We start from the raw sequence: 22,618 nt of genomic DNA, 5'->3' as shown, positions 1-22,618 counted from the left end.
ATTAGCCTAACTCTACTAAGTCCAGTGCTAAACCTGATTCCTAAGCACCACATCTACATGTGTTTTAAACACCTCCATGGATGGTGATTCAACAACTGCCCTGGGCAGCTGTTCCACTGTTTAATAACCCCTTCAGTGAAGAAGTTTCTTCTAGTATCCAATCTAATCCTACCCAGTGCAACTTGAGATAATTTCTTCTTGTCCTGTTGCTTATTACTAGGGAGAAGAGACCAACACCCACCTCACTCCAGCCTCCTACCAGGTCATTGCAGACAGCAATAAGGTCTCCCCTCAGCCTCCTTTTCTCCAGACTAAATAACCCCAGTTCCCTCAGCCACTCCTCATAAGACTTGTTGACAAGCAGAAGCTGGAACATAGGAAGTTCCATTTAAATATGGGGAAAAAAATCCTTTACCATGAGGGTGGCAAACCACTGGAACAGGCTGCCCAGAGAGGTTGTGGAGGCTACTTCCCTGGAGATATTCAAACCCCGCCTGGGTGCAGTCCTGTGCAATGTGCTCTAGGTGATCCTGCTTTAGTGAGAAAGTTGGACTGAATGATCTCTAGAGGTCCTTTTCAGCTCTGACAATTCTCCAGACCCTTCACTGAGTCCTTCTCTGGACTCACTCCAGCACCTTAATGTCTTTCTTGTAGTTAGGGGCCCAAAACCGAGCAAACTATTTGAGCTGCATCCTCACCAATGCAGTGTACAGGGGGACAATTAATTATTCATATTTTATCATTACACATTAATGATTCTAAATCCAAAGTGTTTAACTTAATGAGTTTATTACTATGGATCCTAAAAAGTTTAACTTTGCTTAATTTGGGGGCACATCAGTTCCCAGAAAGGGAGCAAGTCAGGAGGAGTTACACTGCTGTAAGTGAGCCTGTTTGCCCAAATACTTTCATAGTGTAGTAGGGGACCAATGAAAAAAAATGTGGTCCCACCCCTTCATTCATACACACCCGAAGGGTGTGTAGCAACACAGGTAATTTACTGCTTGTAGCAGCAAGTGTATTTCTGGAGGAACGAGTGGCAGAGAAACTGGATCACAAGAGAGGTTCTGAGTCAGATTCTTCTGGGATACTCCTGTGTTGGTCATTGTTCAGAGATGAGCTTGGAGTCATACTAACAACCAGCTTCATGTTTTGGAGGATTTTCCTGTTGAGGGTGAGGTTCAGGAAGTGTGACTGTTGTGTAGTTGCCTTTGCAGTGCGGGGAGACTTGGAGCTGACTCTCTCCATTGCCAGCTGATGGCATGTCCAGCTCTCCATATACCCAGAGAACAATTGGGTGCAACCGGTGCTGACAGTGCAGGGTACATTGCTGCACTGTGTCTCATGTCTAGCACACTCCTTTGCCTCCTGAGATCATTCCTTCCTTTTTAGTGTCAAGTCAGAAAGAAAATCAATAGATCTTCATTGCAGGGGCCATGGGGTTTCTCTTGACATCTGCTGTGAGGAAAGGTGAACTGTATTTGGGTTCCTGGGGGTTAAAACCTATTGCGTAGCTGATTCCTGTGTTGCAAAGATGCAGCTGATTTTAGCAATAGACATCAAATATCAGTGGCTACTGAGTTAGGTACTTAACATATTCCTAGAATCACTTGTTAAATCATCAGTGCACATTGGTATATCTGGTAATGCATGTGTCTATTTGCAGTCTACAAGCAATGGTGTTGCTTTCTTTGCACTGTTCTTTGTGCTTGACTTTTCTGTTTTTTACAGATTTTGGCAGACATTAGAGGCAAGAACTGTTCTATCTATTCCCAGGCTGCCTACAAGCTGTGCAGCTTTGCATGCAGAAATGCTATTGCTAAGATACTTCCTCACACCTCAGACCATCCTGATGGACAGTAGAGTTGGAAGCAGAGATAAGCAGCTCCTCCTCTGCATATTAAGCAATATAATCACCCAATTAAGAAGAGTATAAACACTTCTAATGTAAGTTTGAAATTGGCCCTGCTTTACATGGAAGATTCAACCAGATGACCTCCAGACATCCCATCCAATGTCAATTACTCTACAATTCTAGCAAAAGAAGGATTTTTTTTTTTTTCTTTCAAAAGAAACTGCAAATCTGTTCTCCTAGCTCTGAAGTCAATAAGGAAATTACTGGAACTTTCTGTGCAGGTCAGAGGTGAGTGAAGATCACATTCTTTCCATCTGTGGACTTTGCAAAGCACATCAGTAATGAACACACCGACACGTTTACTGTTCCTGCCATTAGTGAATTCATATTCACCTTTGCATGCTCAAAATTTGCCCCTAAATTGCATATAGAAACCCCCACCCTAAATTACACATAGAAATAAAATAAGAAGTCACAACTGACTGGATGCTGACTTTATGGTCACTACCATCTTTATACTAATTGATTGTGCTTAACCAGGTGAGGCAGAGGCTGGATTGAGCCCTGTCTCTGGCTGCCTGCTCTCCCTACAGGGGGTGGATGAGGAGGGGTTATAGTATGCACAGAAGGTGCCAGGCACATTCTGGGGCACTTTTATTTCCTCTTCTTGAGGAATTCACAGACAAAGTAGATGGTGACTTGGCACTCAGAGTCGTTCCACTCTCCAGTGCTGAGCATTTCCACACAATCCTCACGGCCAGCTGGGTCATGAGGCTCCCCTTCCTTCCAGTGGCTGTAGTTCTGCAGTGGGCTGTTGTCTGCATACACAAAGTGTCCTTCTTTTTCCATGTCATTCAGCCCAATGAAGGCTCGGAAGAGGCCACTGTTGGAGATGTAGTCAGCAATGAGGGCGTTGGTTGCCTCATCTTTAGGCATGGCCAGTGTTCCTCCTCTGTCCCTGCAGTGGATCAAGGCTTCTCTGTAGTTCTTCTCTTCTTTCACAATGTAATAGAATTTCTCATCTGTCTCCCTGATACCTGCTATAACTTTAAAGGGGAAAAGAATTGATTAAATAGCATGTCAACAGGTAGTGAAGGTGCTTCTGTTCCAGTATGACAATGAGATCCTTAGAATTAATGGAGGGGAGAGAGGAAAATATGCCCGCTACTAAATTTGTGATGAATGTTGAGGACACTAATGGGACTGACAGGCACCTTGCAAACTTTAGGACACGAAGTATTCAGTCATGATTGGCATGTCTCCCATGACACTTCAGTTTCATTTCATGGATATCTAGTATTAATCAAACCAAGGCATGCAGAATGGCCAAGTATCAGTTTCTAACTGGATGACCCCCCCCATTGCTTTGCATGTTTTTGAACACAGACTGTGAAAGAGCACCCTGGGATAGAAATGCAAGGGTATAGATAGCTGTCCAGGTAGAGGAAAGTCAGTCTGACTGCTAAAATCAGACATTTCAAATACAGCCTGATATTTAGAGCTGCTGTTGTCATAAAGTGGTGTTGACCAGGAAGAAAACTCTGGCTGCTGAGCAGCTTTAAAAAGCAAACTTTCCAGGCAATGTGTATCCTAGTGACTTTAGTGCCAAGGAACATTCCTGAGCAGCTGGAAGTTGATTGTCCCTGCTGATGGATTGCTGGAATAGTCCTGAGCAGGTCTTTGGCCCGGGGCAACTAACATTTTCTGAGAAAATTCAGGAGTTACCCCAGCCACAGTTTAGGATTTAATAGAGAGATGTTCCTGATAATATGGAATGCAGTTTTGTAGGATTTAATAAAATAGATGAAGACTATTCTGTGCCAGTGACAGAGGAGTCACTTAATTTACTGATGCAGATGTAGTCCTAGAAGCAGAGGTGGAACTTTCTCAAAATCTCTGCTATGCTGGGAAGTGCTCTTCCTTCTGTTCGGTCAAGGCAGTGTGCACTGTGCACCTGAAAATGCTCCCTGCACACATGGCTTCTTGTGTCTTTGGGTGTTTGCCCCCTCTTACAGGACAATGTTGCCTGCACTGAAGGAAGCACACAGAGTCCTGTGCAGCAGAAAGATCAAGAGGTTACTGTTGCTTTTCCTGCCTTTTTGGAGCAGGTTGGCACAAACCTTTCCCTTTATTGCCTGAGTGGCCAGGGAGCCTGAGCAGACTGACAGCCCAGATGCAGTCAATAAGCTGACTGATTGTGCACATGATACCTTCTGTTGTTTTTTTGATAACTTCTGTATTGGTGTTGCTTTTATTCATCTGTTACTTATATCCCTACAGGTGAAATACTGTCTCTTTTTTGCAAGTTTTCTGAGTGCCTCACACAGTGAGACTTTACCTGGGTGCTTCCACAGAGCAGCAACTGTAGGAGAACAGCAGTGATAAATGTTAAATGAAGAGTCAAATAAATAAGTCAAATAAATAAGGAGTCAAATAAAGCACATCAAACACAAATGAATCCTTACCATTCTTTAAAAACTTGATGGATGTGTTAAGACGAGCAACATTGATATTCAGTTGTCCAACAACTCTGCGGTATCTTCCACAGTCACAGACTGTGCCTGATGCAGTACAAAGGAAAGAAGATTTATATTTAGAAGCATCTGTGTGTGTGTTTGTGTGTGTGTGAAGGATCCCTGCTTTTAAAAACATAGATGGAACTGTTTGCTATCTTCGCTCCACCAGTGTAGGATTTGTACATCCTCTGTCCCTCTCATTATTGAATCCATCCAGCTGCAGAGATGTGGTTTGTCATGGTGATCATAACATCTTTACCTCTGAATGCCAAAACAGCAGTGGATCCCTGGCCTTCTAACAGAAACAACAGCATCCAGGAAGCTAGGAACTGCTGCTTTCCCAGTGAAGGAGGTTTTCAGTATGCATGGGACTGGCAAAACTTTGGTAGAAAGACCATGTTAGTGAAGTCCTGCATGCAGCTGTGGTACAGCAGTGAGACTTGATACCAACACAGATAGTCCATAACTTTCAAGCACTGAAGTCTCAGTTACATTTTTGTTGGTAAGCTGAAATTTTGCTTGATAGAGGTTTTGTTTGTTCCTCTGTTACTTTTAGGAAGAAGAAAAGTTGCTGATGATTCCCCCATTAAAAACCTGGAACTGCACATGAAGTCTCCTAAACATGAACATAATTGTATATCCAAGTTGGAAAAGCATTCAAGGCTGTTTGGACTGAGAAGAACTTTTTGTTCATCATATCCAAATTATCCTCCTGTAAGAAAACGTATTGTCTTCACTTGACAACAGATTATGCTCTATTTAAAATCACTTATTTTTTCATCCCCGTGCTCCTATTGGGAAGCATTTAAAAAACATCATTCCTTTGGGATTCAGCAATTTCTTTTGGCTCTCACTATAAATGTACTGCTGGCCTGTCTGTTTCAGTTTTGGAGATATCAAACATTGCCCATTAATTTAGGTAATTCTTATCCGTGTTTGGTGTATTTCAATGTATCAACATTGAACAGTAATCCCCTACCCAGCCGTCACTTTTCTAAACAAAAATTTTTGGTGCCTTCCTGTTGATTTCACCTATTCTCAAGTGTGTTCATGGGCCTCAAAATTTGGTGAAACTCCAGACAAACCAACCCTGAAGTCAAAGAAATTCTGTGTCAAAGAAAGATGTGTAGCATACCTGCTTTCCCCTTTTTTCCAAACACTCCTGGTAAGCCTTTGGCTCCTTTGTCACCTGAATAAAGAGGAAAATATATTCTCAGGTCTCAGAGCATATGTCAGGGGTCTGCATTTAAAGAAACTACTTAACAATGTATTAAGTGTGTGCTTCTGATAGGAAGCCCCAATGTACTGTATTGGCAGATTGCCAAGTCAAACAAACCGTGATTAATCCTGGTGTATGGAGATGAGGAGAACCTTTTAATAGCTAACTCACTGATAGCACAGGCACCTCGTGTTGCTGGTTCCTGGTACCTTGTGCCACCAACTTTAAATATAAACTACACTGATCCTGAGAGGCTGAAAGGACACAAGAAACCCATGGGAGCTGAGCTCCTTTCTGCAGGTTACGTGTGCAGGCATCAGGCAGCACCTGCACAAAATGAGGTTGGCAAGGAGTGTTTCATTTCAGATGTAGTTAATGGAAATATGATTTGATAGTCATCCACCTCCTTCCCTCTTCTTCTATAAATCATAAAAATGATAGCAATACTTCTGCAAATGTCATGGTACTATATAAGAGGAGGTAGCTTTTTAAAAAAACTTTTCTGTAATTTGGATCAGCTGGACTTCATCTGAAATTCACGTCATCTCTCCTGTTATGAAATAAAATCTTCAGAGGTCAGAAAATATTAGTATTTGCTCTGCCTTGTTGATGGCCATGTTTTGGTGTGCTTTTTTCTTCATATGATTATGGTTTTTATCAGAAATTAGGCATTGGCTGTCATTTTAATTAGAATTTCTTGACACTGTGCAATTACAAGCTGAAGTTTCTGTCTTGCTTCATTAAGAACTTGGATGCTTAATGGTAGATTTAGTCAGTGACTTACTGACCTTTGCTTCTGTAAATATAGAAAGAAAATGCAAAAAGCCAGTAGGGGACAATAAATTCTGTATTCAGACTTGATTTAAAGACTTGGAGGATTGGTTTACTCACAGATAAGGATAAACAGTTTGTGGGATTCTTAAATTCTTGTCCTCTTTGGTGACTGAAGACATCTTATGAGACAGCTATCTGTGTTTTCAGTTGTCAAGGTACTTATGAAAATCAGTCCCTGGGGCCAAATTCTCTTTGTTCTTTTCTGACACTGAGGCTGGCTATAGGCCATCAAAGGTTTATAAAAAACATTGGCTTGGGAAGTTCCCTGGACAGATTGTTCCACCCACTCACCCACATGCCTGGGTAGAGACCACAGAGTTCCCCTGGGGATGGTGGTGTACCTGCTCAGCTTTCAAGGCAGATCTCCTGTTGCAGAAGTAATCTGCTTTTTGAACCAGCTCTTTAGGAATACCAGAAGGGAATGTCTGAGCCTCTCCTCAGACAACCAGAGCATAATTTTATGAAATCATTGTCCAGGTAGGCTTGGAGTCTACCTTGGTTTGTGAGTAGCTGTCATGCTTGGATATGATGTATTTACATCAGTACTTTCTTAAAACTCCTAAAATATTTTTCTTACTGAGCTCTCCTATGCATTTGCTTGCTCATGTGACCCCAGCAGTGCAGGTGTCAATGTGTGGCATCCTGAACAGCAGCAGAATATTGACTCAAGCCTTCAGCATCCAAAGCAAGAGGCACAAATCTGGCTTTCAGAGTGCTTAGAGGATTTACTTTACAAGAGCCTGATTTCTCCTTTCCACTTTACCATCAAAGAACATTGATTTCTTAACTCACAAAGCAAATTATTTTAACCAAGCTAGTCAGATACATTGCACTTGGGAAATAAAAGAAGCATATCTCAGTTAGCACTTTTCATCAATCTTTATGCCTAACGTTACTTGGACAGCAGTGGTCACAGCTGTTATTTGATATTACTCCATACCTGGAACTCTCACAAAACACATATTTACCTTGAGGGAAAAAACAAAAAATTCCCAGGCTAGAGCTTACCCTTTCCACCAATTGGACCAATTTTCCCAAGCATTCCCTGGTCACCAACATCCCCCACAAGTCCTTTATATCCTGAGAGAAAAAAATAAAGAGGAAAAGAATATGGATGATTTCTGTAATTCCTTTCCCATGGCACTGTTTAGGTCTTTACTGCTGCTGTTTTTCCTGAGTGTGCTCAGTCCACATATGTGGCAAAGTCAAAATGAGTGGAGCCTTGAGGAGGGCTGGAAAAAACCACAGCAGATCTCTGCTACTGTAGGATAAACCAGCAGGACATTGCAAGGCACCTCAGTTGAACTGTTTGGTCAAATAACCAGAAACGTCATGGGTTTTGTACAGAAAATGCAAACTAAAACTTCTAGTCACTGTTCAAATATTGATTTTACTTCACAGCCAAACCAAGCTGAAAGCAGATTTTACTTGTTTGTTTTTTTCTTCACCCTACACAAAAGCCTTTCTTTCTTCCTTGAGGTAAAGTCCTTGTAGCTCTGCTGGGAAACTTTCTCAAAGTGGAAGAGTAAATAAGGAGCTACTGGTTTACCTGTATGTGCTTTCCCAGAGCATCAATATAAGGCATGCCTTTTTAATTAATCAGTAGTTATTTTAGAAAATAGCTTGCTGATGATGACAGCCCAGTTTAGGGAAGCTCAGTTTGCACACTGAATTTAACTTTGCTAAGATGCTTCATAAATGGTTGATTGGTTACCTGATTCCTTTGTATCTTACCTTATCTCCTTTTTCAGGTAAGAAGCAAAGTCATACAGTGGTGTGGGACTAATCAGGAAAGTCTTGGCTTTTATTGAAACTTTAAGGTTTTTTAATTATAACGATAATAGCAGGGTGATTTTAAAGTTTCAATAAAAGCCAAGACTTTCCTGATTAGTCCCACACCACTGTCCAGGAAGAAAGAGCAATGGATATGCGTTATCACTAAACTCTTATGCTAATTCAAGCTTCTGAGTTAGAGTATGCAAACAAGGCTGACACCATTCCATCTGTTGCCTCCAAGTGCTCTGTCCAGCTCAGTGTGGATGTGGGATATGTTAAATAGGAATGGGTCCTGAGATATCTGCAACTCCTGGTTTTCATCTCAGGTGCTGCTTTGTAAGAGGAACTTTGTTTCTCAGTGTATACTTGTTTGCTTTTTTGCAAAATAGGGACAACTGAGACTGAATTTTGTTTAGCATCTTGATCTATTACTAAGGAGTAACACTCAAAATTCAGTTTCAACTTAAGGATCACTTCAGTAAGAGAACAGTGATCTTTCCAATTACATTAATGATCTGAGAAATGATTATACATATGATCTGGGTCTTCTGGATCTTATTCATGAGAGACACTTGGGAAAGCACAAGTAGATGAACAGGTTTATTACATGACTGATTAAATTGTTGCCTGTCACGGTTTAACACTGGCCTGTCAGTTAAACCGAGTAACAGACGCTCTCTATTAATCGCTCTCTCCTTTCTTTATCAATATATGTAGCTGCTGTACATATTGACAGGAATCACACTAAGCTCTCCAAGTGTTAGGTTGTCTGATTAATGTTTGACATACAAACATTGTGAAATACACAGGTGCAGGAGGAATGAAAAGCATTAAGCATCAGCGATCATATGCACCAGTACAGTTGTGTGTAATGATATTCCTATACCAGTAATAGCCCACAAACTCTCCTAAATACCTTTTGGTCCTTTTGGTCCAACTTTCCCTTGTTTGCCCACTTCTCCTCTGTCTCCTTTTTCACCTTCATCCCCTTCAAAAAACAAAAAAACAGAAATAAAGTATCATGGTACATTTATCTCAGTATAGTAAATGCATACATCTCTACCTCCTCAGAAAGTAAAGTTCACACCTTTTTTTTTTTCTTCCATTTTTTTTTTTTTTACTTCACATTGAAAGTAAAGTAGCCGTGAGTTAAATTTCCAGAGAAGAGCTGATGAATCTGAGCATCCTTTGGAAAAGCCAAGAACTTTTCCTTTCAGGGAGGTTGTTCCAACAGAAGAATTACACAGTACCAACTTTTAGTCCTTCCATTTCAGCCTGGTTATCCATAAAGCAGATAAATAAACCAGTCTGTCTCTGTTGGGAAATCTGTACACTCAGGCAAGAACTGCCAGGGGAGGCAGTAGGAATTTATTAATTGTTCTGGGTGACTGTAGTAACTTTGGGTTCAAGGTATGTAGAAGCTTTTGGAATGGGAGGAATGTAAATATGTTGAAACAGAACTTAACATAGGCTATAGCACTTTGGATGGCAGAAGTCTTGCCTCCAGTTTTTGACAGGTGACATTTTTAATGTTGATAAAAGAAACAGGTTTTGCAACTACTCCAATGATTTGTTTTGAAATTGTCATGCCGAGTCTATCTGTAAGAGGTAAAATCTTTGCATTCATTACAGCAGTGCAGAGATTTCTCCAAAATAGATCACAACTGTATTACACAGGTTCCTGTATAATATTTATAAATACTCCTACTATTGTAAGATGCAGTCACTCACTGAGCAGCTTGCAGCCCAAAGGAACAAGACAGCAATTAGCAGGAAAGAAATGTTATCTCCTTCTTTAGGTAGCATACAATTACACTTCATATTATGCAGGAAAATGGGGGCATAACTTCAGCAGATTTTCCTACCACCTACTTCTTAGTTTTGAGCCAAATACCAAGAAATATTTCTTCTCTTTTGTTTTTTTGTTTTTGTTTTGTTTTTGTTTTTTGGATTTTTTGAAAGCAATTGATGGGATGGGACAAGCCCTGCACCAAACCACCAGCACTCAATACAGGCGGCCTTCTAAAGCCTCTCTCCCCATCCCCTGCCCTCATCTGTAGTGAGGCTTGCCATGTGGTGGGAAGCAGTACCAGAGTCTCTTGGCCAAGAAAGAATCTCCTGTGCAAGTGGCAGCCAGTTGTGTCTGTGCCTGCAGCCAAGAAAGAAGCTGCATTTCGGCACACTTCTCATGGGAGGGAAGTCTGTCCAGATGTCAGAAAAACTGAATCAAGGACAGAAGAAGAAGAGCATTCTGTGCCCAGAACACCAACCTGTCCGCCTGAGGATGGTGCTTCCAGCCCTGGAAGAAGCTGTTCAGGAACAGGGTGACTTGTTCTCTGGGCAGCCACTTCCAGCTTCCCATGAGCAGTAGTTTCAGGGTTTGCCTGAGCCAAGAGCTGTATCCAGACTACTAATGAACAACCACAAGGGATTCATTTCTGCACCAATTAGTCTGTCTATTAATTTATAATATCCCATGTCAAAAAGGTCAATGACTTAATTATGTGCTGAGGGAGAAAGTAGCTTCCCATGGCTGCTTTCAGAATGATAATTTCATTGAGTCTCATTTTCTGAAAAATACTGCCCACTCCTTCCTGATTTACCTTCTTCTACTTCTGTAGCCACAGGTAGTATATCATAGACTGTCCTGTGAGTTGATGAGAGGTGACAAGTGGTGCACATTATTTGCAGCACAGAAAATGTAGTATTAGCTGTTTGGCTCCTTTCCCTCTCAGTTACATGGACTGGACTGAGTCTGTCCCTCTGTGCTGAAAAAACTCCAGTATTGGGCCCTCTTGTGAAGGACAGATTCACCCTATTGATCAGGACTGTTGGGCAGTTAGGCTTGAGGATCTTGAAGGTCCTTTCCAGCCGAGATGATTCTATGATTCTAGGATGCCCTTTGGAGGGCATGGTCAGTAGTCCAAGCTGAGGAAGATAGAGGCCTGAACTTCATTTCTTGTTGGAGACAGGAAGCATTTGCCAGAGGGATGGACAAGGAGGAATCATGTTGTGGTGTGTGTGCTGATTTACTTGGGTGCTTTGTTTTTAACACCAGCTTCTTCAAGGCAAAGTAGGAAAGGAAAAGGCCATAAGAAGCAAGCAGTAGAAATTTTAAACATGTCTGCTTTCACTAGTTCTTTGAAATACTGTAAAAGCCAGTGTATATTGCCAAAAGCCAAGCTCCTTAAATATCCAGTTGAAGCTGTGGGTCAGCCTGGAGCTGTTGGAAGGATGCCTGCTGGTACTGGGTCCTTTTCTAGAGATCATCAAACAGTAGAGCCAGAGTTTGTACAATTTAATTTCACTGTTGACCTCATTGCTAATAACATTTACAACTGAGACACCAAGAAATTCTCCTTTCCAAACCCATTTATGAAACCCTTGAGAAAACTGTAAAAGTCACTTCTCAGTAGTTCAGAAATTCAGAAAAGCTTCCCAGAGGCTGACAAAGGGCTTTTGAAATTATATTCCAGTAAAAGGTTAAGAGTGGATCTGATCACAGTCTGCAAACCTGTACAGAGGGAGAAGTACATGATAATAGAAAGGAAGCAGGGTGAGTTTCAGTGGCTGGAAAGACTGGATGAGTCCTGACTGGGAATGCAACTGAGGATGTTTAACAAATGGACTATGCTCTCCAGAAGGAGAGGGAGAAGTAGGAGGGTCTTCATGTCACACTTTTCCCAGTGCAATGAATTCCATTGTGTAAGATGCTCTGTAACTCTGGGACTGAAACTGTTGTAGGTGTTTCTTTGGTCTCTGTCATGCAGGACATCCAGATTTCTGCTGACCTTCCAAACCAGGGACACCAACCATCACTCTGGCAGTCCTCATCACCTCTCTCAGGCCACCTGATTACATTCCCTGTGGCTTGCAGACTGCTCTGCTGTGTTAAAGGCCCCAGAGAAATTTACTTTTTGCAGAAGGTAGACCTCTGTGTGAGAATGATGTTTTTTGGTTTTGGGGGTTTTTTTTGGGGGGAGGGAGGTTTAGAAACATTGCCTAGACAGTTAGTCATAGAAATAGAGCCCTGCAGAGGAAGTCAATGTAACAGCTGAGAAGCTATGGTTTCTTTCTGAAAATGTTTTCTTCCAGTCTCAGTTTCAACATTTTGAGCCACTAAAAGCTGCAGTGATTTTTTTTCTGACAGGCTGAAGCGAGCTTTTCGCACATGGGGCTGCTGGAGGTGAAGTTATATTGCTCTATATGGGCCACCAGACTCGAAGGTGACAGATGAAAGCTTTAAAATGTGTGGAAAAGGTTACCCTGAAGATTTTGAGGTGTTAAGGAGTATCTCAACTTTTATTCCTAACACCTCATGTAGTTCCAGTTCTTGCTCAAGCCTTCTAAAAGTGTAAAGGAAAGGGAAGTAAATCTATACCTGTTCCACCTTGGCACAAAGCATCTTGCCACACTCTACCTTAGTTTCCCTACCTAGGAAAGTGGGAAGAATAATAATTTGCCTTTATTGAAGGGAGGGAAATCTTGCTTTTCACCATCTATTGCAGCTGAGGATTGGTAGGCACTACAAAGCAAAGGTAGAACCAAACCGTATTAATTAATGGCACCATCTCACTGTTAATTTAAGACTGGATTATGCCCAATGCTTAAGAATATGGTGTTACAAATGTATTGTGTCTGCCTTTAGCAGCTGTTTGTGGTGATCTCAAATTTTGGGCAGAAACTTAAACTCCTGGGTTATGCTTCCCCCTTGTGGTCTCGCTTTGATTTGCAGTCAACTAGGAGGAGATGTGAGAGGTTGGTTGAGGTTTTTTCGGGCAGAGGTTGAGTTGGTTTTGTCTCTAATTTGTAATAAACATCTCTCCCTTTCCTCTGGGGCTTCGTGTGGACAGGCCACCCCACTGTATTAGCCACTTGTTTGTAATCTGCCAGAAAACTGAATCCAAACCCTGGCAGTACTCTGGACTGGGTTTTCGAATTTTTTTACTACTGTGCTTTGTGCAACAGTTTTCTTACCAAAAAACAAATCAAATCAAAACAAAACAAAACAAAAAAACCACCACACAAACAAGAAACCAAACAAACAAAACAAAAAAATCCTCTGATCCCTGACTTCATATGATTGTAGTCTATATCTAGAGGTTAAAATTCTATTTTGTGCTGCTTTACATCTGGGGAAGTCTTAGGTTAAATTTTAGTCTAATGGGAAGGCTGTCACCTTAAAACTGTGATTGCAGGGATGCCAGGCAGTGCACTGCACTGGCATTTGAAGCATGGGTGAAGCACCTGGAGTCAGTAGCTGAAGGAAAGCCACTTCTTAACTTTGTTAGTATTCCCTCAAGCTGATTCACTTCTGTGTCACAGATTTAAAATACCAGCCTACTAGAGCAAACATATGTAACAAAAAATGAGTGGGCTCTTCCAGCTTGGGGCAGTGCAAGGCAGAAGGAAAGCAGAAGTCATAAGCAGTAAATGACTTTTTCAGCTGTTAGAAAATTTTATCTGTAATTGAGAGGGACCTCCAGTCCTTCCTTCTCCTATAAACAAGCTCAGGAAAATGCTGAGGGTCTAATATTCAGTAGGATTCTTAGGCAGTAGAGTCTCTTCCTCTTCAGGAGTTTCACTGAGTAGCACAATGTTGGGAGGTTACATTTGGTACAAATTTTATTAGTAAGAATTTACTGACCCATAAGAAACTTAGATTTCTCTACTGTATATTTTGTAGCTATTTTTTCTGGGTTGTGTTCATGAACAGAGGAAATTGTCAAGTTAAATCTTTCACATATGTTTAATGACTCTCCAAATCTTGTGATCAAGGGCTGACCTTGGTTCTTGCAGAATGAGGGGAATCTTGGAGAATCCCTGGTGTTTATGGAGCCCACACTTATCTGTAGAGGCAGTGATGTATTGTGGCTGGAGCATGTCTGAGGGCTGCCTGAAGGCTGAAGCCAAGGGCAGACTTCTGTATCTCTGTGAACATGTAGCCTTTTCACTCAGAGCTCTGCTGAGAGACTTCTTGGGTCCATGCAAGGTTTCACAGAGACACTTTGAGAGGTGTGCTGGCAAGTCACGGTTTCACGTCAGCTCCAGTTCCCCTCTCCTGACCAAAAATACTGAGAAAATGTTAATGTTGTATCAGCCTTTGATTTGAAGTATACTTTGCTCCACACTCCAGGGCATAGCCACCTTTTCAGATGAAAAGAAACACCACTTGTCCTACCACATCAGATACTCCTAATTGAAAAAAGCTCACCACAAGCCCTTGATATGCCCTGGGTGCATGACTGACATGCTGTGAGGGGAGGAAGGATGGTTACTCTTGATTAGTATGCAAGTGAATGCTTTGCACTGCTTGTCTTTGATGCATTTAGCATTCCTAGATGTGGCCAATGTCCCCCCACAAAGGCTTTGTATGGAATCTGTTATGTGGTTTTTCCCTCTCATCTTTCAATCTGCTGAGCTCCATGTTTCATACTGGTAGTCCCAGCTGAGGGGACATAGGGATCCTCCCCACCTCCCCACACAGAAGGGGAGGAGTATGGGTGATTCTGCCTGTCCTGGGTGGTAAAATAAAGGGGTAAAGATGTGTGCATAAATCTGAAACTTTGAGGCACCTCCAGGAACAACTGAATGCCTTGCTTTCCTGGAAGAGCCTTGCAGATAGCCATGGAATTGGCTCCGCAGCCTACGGACACTGAGTGACCCTGAGCACAATGAACCTTTGCAGTGCTTGTGCTTTCACAAACTCTGTTCAGAGGTTTTATCACCAGAGGGAATTGCAGACTCCAAGAAATAGATCAAGAATACATCCCAGTTTGTCTTTCTAGAGTCCAAACACATCACAGATACGTCAATGAAAAGTCTCAAGATTTTCTCTAATTTCATTTGCAGTGTCTTTTAGATCCTTAGCTAATTTTCCATAGCAATGGGGATTCTTGCTTTCAAGCTCTGTGTGGTTAGTGAGGACAGGATTTCTTAATATCTGCTCATCTGACACAATGTCCTATTCCCTGTCTTTTCTCCTTCCTTCATCCCCCAGCACTCACCTGCACACCACCTTCCCCTCTGCCTGACACTGAGCACTCTCTTGACCCTGTGTTGAAGGAATTCAACTCACTAAACATCAATGAGGCAAATAATACACATTTTTAGTGAGATGGATCATCTCAGTGGAAACTCTGATGAGTAAACAGCTGAGCCAGCATAAGGTGAAGGTAGAATCACCTGGTCAGACTTGGGGAAGAAGATGCTGGACCTCCTTTTTTTGGCAGAAAACCTACAGATGAGTGGAGCTGCTGTGCAGCTGCACCCATAACCACTCTCCCAGGTGTTCTGCAGGAACATGCAGGGATCCTGCAGGTTTCACCATGAGAAAGAAATCATTTCCCTCACAGGTTCCTGAACTTGCTGTCTCTTTTTCAGCTAGTTCCAAATTAGACAACAAAGACCCTTCCCTGGTGGAACAGAAAGGATGTTCAAAAATTAACTGGATTCTACGATCACTCTTCTGCTTTCCAGTTAAAAATGTTCTCAAACTTCAGTGGAAATGCCCTCTTCTGCTGCATTGTATGAGCTAGACCCAAGCCTTCAGCTGGCTTAGTGAAGCTTTGAGGGCTTGTATTATTTGAAAGTGTGGGCCTCTGTGCCTGTCTGGGGTATACACTATTTCTTTAATTTAAGTTATTCCTGATTCTCTTTTCAATTTACTTTTCCTGGAGTCTTCCCCTGTCATTTTGACATGATCTCAGATACTCATGAATTATGGGCGCTTCAGTGAGGAATCAAACTGACATTGATAAGAAATACAGACCTATTATCTTTTGAATTTATGTATTTAAGTCCCCACAGACATGCTTTGTAGCTCAGGCTGATAAACTTCAGAAACTTAACATATGCTAAAATGTGGAAGTCTGAAAGACATGAAAAATAGAATGATGTGTAGAAATTAAAGGGTTCTTCAGATCAAATGTGAGGCACTAAGAGGGAAGTTTAGTTATAGGTTTTAACAGTCTACAGTATGTGGTAAGGCACTTTATATTTTCAGAAGGAAATGTGGACAACAGAATATCTGGTTTCTGAGAGTCTGAGATTTTCCAGGAGTGGAATTGCGTAAAGCAAAATTAAAGCTGAGAGATGAACAGCTATATTGGAGACCACAGTAAATGCTATTTTGAGGCACCAGCCAATGTCATGGAGTTTATAAGCATCATTTGTCAGAAATAATAAGGAAACGCCTCATGTCTGAATTGCTACGGGAAACTCCCGGTATTCTTCACATTTCATCTTGATCCAGTTTCTCAACCTGGAACCGAGTCAAGACCTTTGAAGTTCCTGTGTCCACATTTCAAGGGAAATGTGCTGGGACCTGAGGTAGATAGGAAGATGCAGAGCCAGTCTTCTGAAGCACTGAGCTCCCAGGAATCCACACAAACTCTGTAGCTGGAGCCTTGTTCTGCAGCCAGCGCCCCAGCCACTCTTCTTCCCCTGCTTTTAATGGGAGTTCAGGAGAGAACGTATTGGGCTCTCTGCTTATTTCTGCCCTCATGTTATTGCTTATTTACTCAGACCAGGTCAGTCCCCATCTTGTCTCTTAGAACTTCCTTTGCAGATCAGACAAAACTGAGCCTCCAGGTTGGAAGAAAGGCCAGAGCTGGGGCACCCCTCAAAGGCAGAGCCTGGGGGAGCAAATCCCGGTGTTCCTGCTGCTGCCAGGGCACAGGCTGACAAGTGGTGCTTTTGCTCTCATGTCTCCAGCTGCTGCCTCCTCACAGATCCAGATCCAGCAGTGGCACCAGCCATCCTGTTTCCAGGCTTGGAATAGTGAAAAGTAAACAATAGAGCCATGATATTGATTTTGCTGGGCCAAGCACTTGGCTGCCATTGGGGAAAATCGTTGTTTTGTTCAGGCTTGATCTGATTCTGTTTGGGCCCAAGAGGTCAGTGGAGTACAGAACACAGCCTTTATTGCACTGGTTACTCAGCTGTGAACAAGTGTTACCAAATGTCAGCCTTCAGACATCCTGTGCTCAAGCACTTCAGCTATGACCAAGTCATTCTTGTACTTCTCAGGTCAAACACCAAAAATCACCAGTTACAAATACTGAAAATCTGTTTTGGTCCAAAGCAAAGACTTTTTGTTTTGCTTTGGTTGTTTTGGGGGGGGTGTTTTTTGTTTGTTTTCCCAGGGATTTCAGGAAAGGTCCTAAAACACCTCCCCCATTTTGATTTTGAACTGCTAGGTGAGGTAGCTTGCTGTGTAGCTTAAAAGCATTATTGAGAAGGCAGAACAAGACAGCCATTGCACTAGGACTATGTTCACTGAAAAGGATCCCCTCTTTTTGAGAAGAGACCTGAGCATTGCCTAGAAGAGGAAACTTGGAGAGGAGTGTCAGCTTTTGCTTTTCTTTTATTCTTTCCCTCCCTTTTCTGGAGTGCTTGTTTAGAAAAATTCTTTGCATAATTTTTTACAAACAAATTTCAGCTTTTATTTGCTTGCTCCAGACATGGAAAATCAGCAGAGATGGAAGCAAGGCCAAGCACATCATTTGCATCGTACAGAACCACCAGAGGTCAGACTTCAACTCCTGTTGGTTTCTGATGCTGCAGAGTTGAATTCAGACTGATTTGTGTCATTGCAACAGAAAGCGCAAAAGGCTTACAGCACATTTATTGCATTCCTTCTGGTCCGGGTAGACTGCAGCCTTGCAGAATCTGTTCTAGCTCTTTGTATTAGACACAAAGGCCTCTGGTTTTGCCTCAGAGACAGGCAATCCAGAGAATCAGCTTTTTGAGAGCTGGTGGGACTGTCACTTTATCAGACTTTCCTTTACCCTTTCTTTTCACCCCATTACTCGTACTTCTCTTGTGACATCTCAGGTATGAGCATAACAGGATATATTTTTGAAAGGGAAGAATTTGGCTTACACAAATTAACTTTGAAAAGTTACATGTGGCTTGTATAAGAAGTGGCCAGTGCTCACAACACTAATGACCCTTTTTGAACAGATAATTTTCAGGATGAGTATAAAGAGGTTGCGTGCTTGGTCTTGTAGCAGCTGTGAGTTCCTAGATGATGAAGGAAGTAATGCAACCTCCAGTAGTGCAAGAAATGAAGGGCTGTGCAGTCTGAGCCTCTCCAAACAACCTCACTTCTCACTCAGTTTTCTCCTCTTGGTTGTGCTCTGTGATGGGAAAAGCAGTATTGGTGCTGCAAAGCACTGGGGACCGTTCCACTTGTAACCCACATGCTGGATGTAGCCTGCAGGACAATTTGTGCCTTGTAGAGGGATAGGTGAGAGGGGGTTGAGTTGGAAGTCTTACAGCTACTGAATACCTTTTAATTCCTTGCACTTCTAGGTACATTAGACACTGCAAAGTCAGTATGGAAGGAAGAAGTTGCCATAACAGAAACCTGGACTGGGGTGGTAGAAAAAGCCAACATACTGTATAAGCTCAGCACTTTCATCCCATGAGACCATGACTGTGTTCAACCATAGCTGAAGATGCTGAGCAGATAGGGGTGAGATGGTGAAACTTGTGCAGGGTGTGTCAAAACCCATTTTTCAGGCAGTGGTGGAAAAAGGGACACAACATAGGACAGAAAATAAACCTTACAACAACAGAAGTAAGAGGCTTGTCCATTGTTGGGGTAAAAATCTGAGCAGGAAAATGTTACCTGTGCCTGTGGTGTGGTCAAAGGCTTGGGACCACATGGTCTGAGCCAGTAGATGTAAGATGGACAGAGAAAAACTGGCAGCAAGACACACTGCCTTCTACTGAATTAGATCAGCACGCTTCCTCTTTCAATACAAGGGATGCCTGAGGAGTAACAGAGTAATTCACACACCCAGCCTGCTCAGCCTTTAAATGCCCAGCTGACTGGTAATCAATACAACCAGTGCCACCAAGAGCCACTTGTAACTGTCCTGTAAGAGCTCAGCTCTTACAGAACTGGAACTAGGATCACAAGGACTGAAAAATGTGTTTAAAGACCTGCAATGGATTTGAGCCAGTAATTTGGAGGTGATTTCCTCGATACTCCTTTTACCAGTCATGGAGCTTGGGCATGATAACCTAATTTTAAAATAGTAGTGAGGACTGTGCCAATACACTGTTTGGCTCCTCTTGTGTCTTGGTGGCAGTCGGGAGACAGCAGGATGGTAATGACTAAATCCTGACTTTCTCAGTATCACACTTGCAAAACCCCTAATATCTAACCTTTAAATGCACCCTATGCAAGCTAGACCACAGAAACCAGCTGGAGTCCCAGCTATTCTCATGTTGTCACCAGACCACCTCACTAGCCTTGCGACTTGTTAAACACAATTCTGTCAAACTCTCTTCTCCAGCCTGCCATTATTCAGATCCTAACTAAACAAACTCCCACTAGCTCCCTTGGGGATCATTACATCTCTCTGCTTTTAAGCTGTGGCAGAAAAGTTTAAGCTTGAAATGTAATCATAAAGAAATTACCTTGCTGATTAAAAACAGCCCTTTAAGCAACATGCATTTGAATAATCCATCATAAAAAAAAATAAATCTTTAGCAGTGTTTTTTTTAATATTGTTTTTCCTGCTTAAAATTTAAATCAGTTGCATTTTTTTCTCAGTCTGTAGCCTATAGGAAAAGACCAATTAATTAATAAAAAGAGATCAATAGTTCAAACTGCAATAGCCACGGTGTGGAATATATATGTTTTAGATCTGTCACTACAAGAGAGATGTGTAACTCATGGACCTACTTTTTGGCTGAGATACCCTCCAGGCAATGCCATTGACATTAGTTGTGTTACACAAAAAGTAAGTTAATGCAGAAAATTTAATTTCAGATATTTGCAAAGTGTTTTGAAAAGTACTGCAGACACCCCAGCTGATCTAGCTCTTGTTGAAATCTGTAGCAAAGGTCCTGTTTAATTCAACAGGAGCCACTGGATCAGGTTTGATGAATGCAGCAGAGCTGTGTTTACAAGTAACCATTTGGAAATACTGACAGTTCAGTCATCTTAAATATTGCAGATCTCTTCCTACTTAGAGGTGCAATGTGAACCATTAACAGTTCACATTTCTGGTCTACTTTTAGACAAAGTCACACAGTTTCTGGCTGCTAGCTGCACTGGTTGTGTGATGAATACAAGAGGAGGAGATTTATGTGGCTGGAGAAAGATGCAAAAGGATATCTCCAATTTATATGACACTATGTGGCACTGCTCTTGAAAACAAAGAAAAGCAAACTCAAATCTCCTTGCTTCATCACTTTCCCCTATCACAGTTCCACTTTTCTCGATGTTTTTACAGTCTGCAACAATTCACATCTTTAATCCCCAGCCCACGCCACAAGCCCTCCGTGACTATTTTTTAAAATCAGATTTATCAGTACTGGTTTTAGCATTAGCAACCTGATACTCCTCACCTTTTGGTCCAGGTAAAATTGTATGTGTCGAGCAGACATCTGTTGTAGGTCGATTGTCAACATCAAACCCAAAAACCCGAACTTGGAAGACAAAAAGCACTACAAGGGTCCTGTATTTCCTTAGCTGTTGTTCTTTCTTGCTGCTCATCCTTGCAGCTTCTCAGGAAATGCCTTTCGTTGTTACAGTCTTAACAAATGCAGCTGATTCAAAAATAAATGCACCACTAACTGAAGCACTGCAAAGATTGGGAACTGCACGCAAGAAGAGCTAAATAAAGTGGAGAAAGGAGCTTGACGATGCTGTAGTTATTTCTGTCCTGCACGTTATCCAGGATATTTATTTAACACTGACAGCTGTTTATTCCAATTTATCTCTTATCTGTGAGATGTTTAGCTGCTTTTGCCGTGAAAAATTTCTTCAATATATGGGGATATCTCTTTTGTAATTTTTTTTTTCCTTTCAGCACTGACTCTTTGTGCCCAGCTCTTCACTTACTCATGAGACAAAAGACTTTGGTATTGTATCCAAGTGAGTACTAATTACTTATAGGGTACTTGTGGCTGGTTTTGTGCTGAAAGAGTAATGCAGACTCCACATAATGTGTAGAGAAATTTTTCCACAAGAGCTTTCCTCTAAGGAGACTGTTAGTGACAATGGACAAGCTGCCAGTCTGCTGTGGGCTGAAGTCACCAGTGCTGTTTCACACCTTTTGGATGCTATGTGCCCATAGCCCTCAGAGTAGTAAGTGCAAAGCTGATGTTACCAATGGCTATTTGAGTCAGAAATCCCCAAATGATGGTTTTATGCTTACAGATTACTCCACAGTGGTTGCTCCAAGTCCAGATTATGGTCTTAGACACAATCTTTATGACAGAAGCCACAGAATAGAATGAGTTTGAATCACTGCAGTCCTTCCTCCCATGCCACCTTCCTCCTCTACTGGCCCACTGGGAGAGACCATACATCAAGATATAGGTACAGCATAGATCCCAGCAGAACATAATTTACAGATTGTCCAGCAAGCAGCTGCTGCTGGTTCAAATCTGCATGAGATGGTTTTCAGAGTCTCATCTGAGTATTGTGACTCCACAGCCAGCTGTGGGATGCCTCCTGGGTGGGGGAACAGCATGGAAAACACTTATATATCCCCTTGGATGGGGCTGTGGCAGATACCAGATCATGTGCTATCCCTTCCTAGAAAAAACCTCTAGATTTCTCTTAAGGATGACTGTAACCAGGGACAGCAGGCTATTCATGGTAGCCTGGCAGCAAAGAAAGGGGAGAGGTGAATATTCCTAACCTTTTCAGGAATTTCATTACGTTCTGGTTTCCTATGGCATGAAGGAGAAATCTAGTAAAAAAGCTGAACTGTGCTTTTGAACTTCTCGCTGTATGAGAGCACATGTTTGCTTTCCATTCTAGGGAAAACATCTATTTGCTGTAATAATAGCTAATGAGATGCTTTCCTCATAACTTAAGAGAGTATTAGCTCCTTAGCCCTACAAGCCTTCAGTGTTTTGAGAGACAGAAAAAGTAGCAACACGGATGTAAAAGTGAATACCTTTCCTTAAAGTCTGAAGGAAATTTGATTTAAAGCTTTCATGTAAGATGAAATGTTGGCCAAAATCCCAAGAGGGGTCAAGACACTCCTCTCCCTTTTTGTTTCTATTCTAGTCTCAGACTGTCCCACTTTTCAAAACACTTTTCTTTTTTTGTGAAACTGTATAAAGTACTTTTCAGAAATAAACAGTGGTTTCTGTCCTAAAGAATGCTATCTAGCTCAAATGTGGCCTCGATAACAGATACACCACAGCTAGAGGGGGAGGAAAGAGAAAACTGCGTTTATAGATGGACAGAGTAGCACCAAGAATAAACTTGTTCCTCTGTGATTTGCATTGGGCACTGTGCCTCTGACTTGTACACTGTAAATCTCTTTTATTTATCTTCTTCCCTTCATTTTCCATTTTGTGAGCAGAAGGTCAATCTAAGAGCAAGAATAGAGAGCGTAGGAGTGGGAAGCTGGTGTACTTAGCTTTGGAGGAGGCATT

At 41.9% G+C, this 22,618-nt stretch overlaps 2 protein-coding genes across 2 annotated transcripts in view; one reads left to right on the top strand and one right to left on the bottom strand.

Moving 5' to 3' along the window:
- The window catches only part of TNFRSF11B (TNF receptor superfamily member 11b), a 98,851-nt gene that overhangs the window by 14,490 nt on the left and 61,743 nt on the right, over positions 1-22,618 (top strand). The gene's annotated exons all lie outside the window — the stretch shown is intronic.
- Positions 1,927-20,870, bottom strand: COLEC10 (collectin subfamily member 10). Its single transcript, XM_008505346.2, has 6 exons — positions 20,570-20,870; positions 9,117-9,188; positions 7,433-7,504; positions 5,507-5,560; positions 4,321-4,416; positions 1,927-2,901 (listed from the first exon to the last, which is right to left on the bottom strand). The coding sequence occupies exons 1-6, from the start codon at positions 20,715-20,717 to the stop codon at positions 2,510-2,512; spliced, it is 834 nt and encodes a 277-aa protein (XP_008503568.1). The 5' UTR covers positions 20,718-20,870; the 3' UTR covers positions 1,927-2,509.

The sequence above is a fragment of the Calypte anna genome, chromosome 2 (assembly GCF_003957555.1).
Source record: "Calypte anna isolate BGI_N300 chromosome 2, bCalAnn1_v1.p, whole genome shotgun sequence".
Classification (NCBI taxonomy): domain Eukaryota; kingdom Metazoa; phylum Chordata; class Aves; order Apodiformes; family Trochilidae; genus Calypte; species Calypte anna.
The sequence above is the reverse complement of the archived record's forward strand: the minus strand, read 5'-3'. Positions and strand labels throughout refer to the sequence as shown.